We start from the raw sequence: 6,251 nt of genomic DNA, 5'->3' as shown, positions 1-6,251 counted from the left end.
GAATGTAGTATGATTTTAGGCAGCCTCTCTGCTAATGAGTGAGGTTGTGTTCCTGTCTTGCTAGTTGTTTGGCATGGGGCATCCAGCATTGGAGTCTGCTGGCCGTTGAGTGGAGATGGGTCTTAGCATTGAGACATAGATCTCTGTGACAGCTCTCGCCAACTGATTGATATTATGTGGGGCTGTGGGGGGGGGTCTCTGGTGGTCAGATGTCCTGAACTCGGCTCTCCCACCTCAGAGGCTCAAGCCTGACACCAGGGCAGAGCACCAAGACCCTGTCAGCCACATGGCTGGATCTACATAATAGAAAGGACTTATTCAGAACTAAAAGCCTCGCTGTTGGCCTCCTGGCTGGGTCTCTGCAACACGTAATCCCTTACGTCATAAGCTGATGGCAGGTCCAAAGCATTGCTCTCCTCCGACTGGCTTCCTGGAGTGGCTTCCTGAGCTGCCATAGTCTGCCCCACCACAGCAGCCACCTTGAACCAGAAGCCATGGTGAAGTTTTTAGAAAGATTATTTCCTTGTTCTGGCAGGGAAACGGGAAGAGTAAACACTGTGAAATAAACTCAGAGATTTCTATTTAACAAAATCCCACTCTCCAGGGGAAAGGTCTTTGCTAAAGGCTTATACCAGGAAGAAAATTCCTTGTATTCCAGTCCCCTTCAAGTTTCCAATCTTACCTAAGAGGGGAAAAATCCAATAGGGGGTCAGAGTTTCAAGGAAATAGGTTGAGAACAATGCACCCATTGAAGGATTTGGGGATATACAAATATCAAATCATTATGTTCTACACCTGAAATTAATATGTTATATGACAATTATACCTCAATAAAAAATTAATTAAAAATGGATCATATACTTAAATGTAAAATGCAAAAATATAAAATTTCTTTAAGAAAACATAGGAGAAAATCTACATAATTTTCAGTTTGGTGATAGGTTTTCAAATATAAGACAATATCATGACTCATGAAAGAAAAAACTAATACATTGGATTTTATGAGAATTATAAACTCCTGCTCTGGGAAAGACACTCTTAATAGAATGAAAAGACAGGCACTACGTTGGGAGGAAATATGTGCAAAATACTTATATGATAAAGGACTTGTATCCAAAATATACAAAAAACTCTAAAGACTCAATAAGAAGAAAACAAATATTCCAGTTAAAAAATGTGCAAGATATTTGAATAGATACCTCACCAAAGAAAATATACAGGTGGCAAAGAAACATATGTAAAGCTGCTTAATATCGTTTGTCATTAGGAACATACAAAAACAACAAGATGTCACTACATGCTTAGTAGAATGGCTAAATAATTTTTTTAAAAAATGCTATACCTAGAGTCTGTCATACAGAGTGAAGGAAGTCAGAGAGAGACAAATACCGTATGCTAACACATATATATGGAATTTAAGAAACAAAAAGGTCACGAAGAACCTAGGGGTAAGACAGGAATAAAGACACAGACCTACTAGAGAATGGACTTGAGGATATGGGGAGGGGGAAGGGTAAGCTGTGACAAAGCGAGAGAGAGGCATGGACATATATACACTACCAAACGTAAGGTAGATACCTAGTGGGAAGCAGCCGCATAGCACAGGGAGTTCAGCTCGGTGCTTTGTGATCGCCTAGAGGGGTGGGATAGGGAGGGTGGGAGGGAGGGAGACGCAAAAGGGAAGAGATATGGGATCATATGTATATATATTACTGATTCATTTTGTTGTAAAGCAGAAACTAACACACCATTGTAAAGCAATTATACTCCAATAAAGATGTTTAAAAAAAAATGCTATACTGACTACTGGTGAGGATGCAGAGCCATAGGAACTCTCATTCATTGTTGGTTCAAATACAAAACAGTACAGTCTCTCTGGCAGACAGTTTGACAGTTTCTTACAAAGCTAAAACATAGTTTTACCTTATGATCCAACATTTGCACACCTAGGTATTTGCTCAACTGATTTGAAATTTTACATTCACATAACTCCTGCATGCATATGTTTTTAGAAGCTTTATTTATAATGACCAAAAACTGAAAGCAGCCAAGATGCTCTTTAATAAGTGAGTGAATAATTAAATTGTGTTATAATCACAGAATGAAATATTATTCAATATTATAAAGGTATATAGACAAAAAAATCCACAAAATAAGCAAAAAAACAAGCAAACAAAAAAACCCCAAAACACAAGGTTAAACTTTAAATGCATATTACTAAGTGAAAGAAGCCAGTCTGAAAAGATTAAATATTATATGATTCCACTTGTGTGACATTGTTTAAAAAGTAATATTACAAAGACAGTAAATAGATAACTAGTTGCAAGGGATACCACGCGAAGAGTGAATATTAATATATGAAAAGTGAAAAAGTATCTAAAAAAGCAGTTAGGAGTTTGGGAGATCCAAGGATGGAAAGCAGGCAGTGAGGTTGTGTGAAACAACCTTACTGAATAAGGTTCAAGAAAATGTCTTAAGCTATGTAATTTGGGAAATGAGTGGAGTCTGTAAGACTAAAAGCAAAAGGATCTCTTCCTAGTAATGCAGCTACTTCCTATGGAAATGTGGGTTAATAATTCTGAAACTGCTATAGATATAAATCTGCATTTAACAATTAAATAAATGGATGACAGAACAAGGGGATGAGGATAGAATGATCTATGTGGTAATATTAGCCTTGGAGATATCAGTAAGCGCTCATATTTAGCTTACAGGCATGGTTACATATTGAAATATTTATAGATATGTGTGCATACATAGGTTAGTATACACTCCTGTATTTCTTTACTCTGTCAGCTGAGAAGGCCTAGAAGTCATAACACTACAGTAGCAACAAACACCCAGCACTACGATCTTGGTTTCTAATTCCATTCTCTGATTAAAGGATGTGGAACATCTTGGAGAAGTGGTCAATTCTAGGAGTAGGACTGAAACTATGGAAGATGAACATGGAGAACCTGTAGTGCTGGTAAGTAAGCAGTTGCTAAAAGCAATTAAAGGGATTGGTTCAAGATGGCAGAGTAGAAGGACGTGTGCTCACTCCCTCTGCGAGAGCACCGGAATCACAACTAACTGCTGAACAATCATCAACAGGAAGACACTAGAACTCACCAAAAAAGATACCCCACATCCAAAGACAAAGGAGAAGCCATAGTGAGACAGTGGGAGGGGCGCAATCACAATAAAATCAATTCCCATAACTGCCGGGTGGGTGACTCACAAACTGGAGAACACTTATACCACAGAAGTCCACCCACTGGTGTGAAGGTTCTGAGCCCCACGTCAGGCTTCCCAACCTGGGGGTCTGGCAATGGCAGGAGGAATTCCTAGAGAATCAGACTTTGAAGGCTAGTGGTATTTGATTGCAGGACTTTGACAAGACTAGGGGAAAAAGAGACTCCACTATTGGAGGGCACACACAAAGTAGTGCACGCATCAGGACCCAGGGAAAGGAGCAGTGACACCATAGGAGACTGGACCAGACCTACCTGCTAGTGTTGGAGGATCTCCTGCAGAGGCAGGGGGTGGCTGTGGCTCACCATGGGGACAAGGACACTGCCAACAGAAGTTCTGGGAAGTACTCCTTGGTGTGAGCTCTCCCAGAGTCCGCTATTAGCCCCACCAAAGAGCCAAGGTAGGCTCGAGTGTCGGGTTGCCTCAGGCCAAGCATCCAACAGGGAGGAAACCCAGCCCCACCCATCAGCAGACAAGCAAATTAAAGTTTTTACTGAGCTCTACCCACAAGAGCAACACCCAGCTCTACCTACCACCAGTCCCTCCCATCAAGAAACTTGCACAAGCCTCTCAGATGGCCTCATCCACCAGAGGGCAGACAGCAGAATCAAGAACTACAATCCTGCAGCCTGTGGAACAAAAACTACATTAACAGAAAGACAGACAAGATGAAAAGGCAGAGGGCTATGTACCAGGTGAAGAAACAAGATAAAACCCCAGAAAAACAATTAAACGAAGTGAATATAGGAAACCTTCCAGGAAAAGAAATCAGAATAATGATAGTGAAGATGATCCAGGACCTCAGAAAAACAATGCAGGCAAAGATCTAGAAGATACAAGAAATGTTTAACAAAGACCTAGAAGAATTAAAGAACAAACAAACAGAGATGAACAATACAATAACTGAAATGAAAAATACAGTAGGAGGAATCATTAGCAGAAAAACTGAGGCAGAAGAACAGATAAGTGACCTGGAAGACAGAATGGTGGAATTCACTGTCACGGAAGAGAATAAAGTAAAAAGAATGAAAAGAAATGAAGACAGCCTAAGAGACCTCTGGGACAACATTAAACACAACAACATTCACATTATAGGGGTCCCAGAAGGAGAAGAGAAAGAGAAAAGGACCCGAGAAAATATTTGAAGAGATTATAGTCGAAAATTTCCCTAACATGGGAAAGGCAATAGCCACCCAAGTCCAAGAAGCGCAGAGAGTCCCAGGCAGGATAAACTGAAAGAGAAACACGATGAGACACATAGTAATCAAATTGACAAAAATTAAAGACAAAGGAATTTATTACAAGAAACAAGGGGAAAATAACATAAGGGAACTCCCATAAGGTTAACAGCTGATTTCTCAGTAGAAACTATACAGGCCAGGAGGGAGTGGCATGATATATTTAAAATGATGAAAGGGAACAAACTACAACCAAGATTAGTCTACCTGGCAAGGATCCTATTGAAATTCGACAGAGAAATCAAAAGCTTTACAGACAAGCAAAAGCTAAGAGAATTCAGTACCACCAAACTAGCTCTACAACAAATGCTAAAGGAACTTCTCTAAGTGAGAAACACAGAGAAGAAAAGAACCTACAAAAACAAACCCATAAAAATGAAGAAAATGGTCAAAGGAACATACCTATCAATAATTACCCTAAACGTGAATGGATTAAATGCTCCAACCAAAAGATACAGGCTCACTGAATGGATACAAAAACAAGACCTGTATATATGCTGTCTACAAGAGACCCACTTCAGACCTAGGGACACATACAGGCTGAAAGTGAGGGGATGGAAAATGATATTCCATGCAAATGGAATTCAAAAGAAAGCTGGAGTAGCAAAACTCTTTTCAGACAAAATAGACTTTAATATAAAGACTATTACAAGAGACAAAGGACACTACATAATGATCAACGAATCAATCCAAAAAGAAGATATAACAATTGTAAATATTTATGCACCCAACATAGGAGCACCTCAATATATAAGGCAACTGCTAACAGCCATAAAAGGGAAAATAGACACTAACACAATCATACTAGGGGACTTTAACACCCCACTGACCAATGGACAGATCATCCAAAATGAAAATGATTAAGGAAACACAATGTTTAAATGACACATTAAACAAGTTGGACTTAATTGATATTCATAGGACATTCCATCCAAAAAACAGCAAATTACACTTTCTTCTCAAGTGCACATGGAACATTCTCCAGGATAGATCACATCCTGGATCACAAACCAAGCCTCAGTAAATTTATGAAAATTGAAATCATATCAAGCATCTTTTCTGACCACAACGTTATGAGAATAGAAATCATTTACAGAGAAAAAGCCTAAAAACCACAAACACATGCACGCTAAACAATATGTTACTAAATAACCAAGAGATCACTGAAGAAATCAAATAGAAAATCAAAAAATACCTAGAGACAAATTACAATGAAAACATGATGATCCAAAAACCAAAGTTTATAGCAATAGAAGCCTACCTCAAGAAACAGGAAAAATCTCAAACAATCTAACCTTACACATAAAGGAACTAGAGAAAGAAAAACATACAAAACCCAAAGTTAGTAGAAGGAAAGAAGTCATAAGTTTCAGAGCAGAAATAAATTAAATTGAAACAAAGAAAACAGTAGCAAAGATCAATAAGACTTAAAGTTGCTTCTTTGAGAAGATAGGCAAAGTTGATAAACCATTAGCCAGACTCATCAAGAAAAAGAGGGAGAGGACTCAAATCAATAAAATTAGAAAGGAAAAATGAGAAGTTACAACAGACACCGCAGATATACAAAGCATCCTAAGACAGTACTGCAAGCAACTCTATGCCAATAAAATGGACAACCAGGAAGAAATGGACAAATTCTTAGAAAGGTTTAATCTTCCAAGACTGAACCAGGAAGAAATCGAAAATATGAACAGACCAAACACAAGTAATGAAATTCAAACTGTGATTAAAAATCTTCCAACAAACAAAAGTCCAGGACCAGATGGCTTCACAAGTGAA

General features: G+C 38.6%; 1 protein-coding gene across 1 annotated transcript; it reads right to left on the bottom strand.

Annotated features, from left to right (window-relative positions):
* Window positions 1–314: 314 nt before the first annotated feature.
* Window positions 315–455, bottom strand: LOC115861949 (shieldin complex subunit 1-like). The gene has a single exon (XM_030873213.1). The coding sequence runs from the start codon at window positions 453–455 to the stop codon at window positions 315–317; it is 141 nt and encodes a 46-aa protein (XP_030729073.1).
* Between the last annotated feature and the right edge of the window lie 5,796 nt (window positions 456–6,251).

This window comes from Globicephala melas, chromosome 2 (assembly GCF_963455315.2).
Source record: "Globicephala melas chromosome 2, mGloMel1.2, whole genome shotgun sequence".
Taxonomy (NCBI): Eukaryota; Metazoa; Chordata; class Mammalia; order Artiodactyla; family Delphinidae; genus Globicephala; species Globicephala melas.
This window is presented reverse-complemented; position numbering and strand designations above follow the sequence as displayed.

Bases quoted from the DNA above. Each gene is read 5' to 3' on its own strand.
- LOC115861949 (XM_030873213.1), bottom strand. From the start codon at position 455: ATGGCAGCTCAGGAAGCCACTCCAGGAAGCCAGTCGGAGGAGAGCAAT.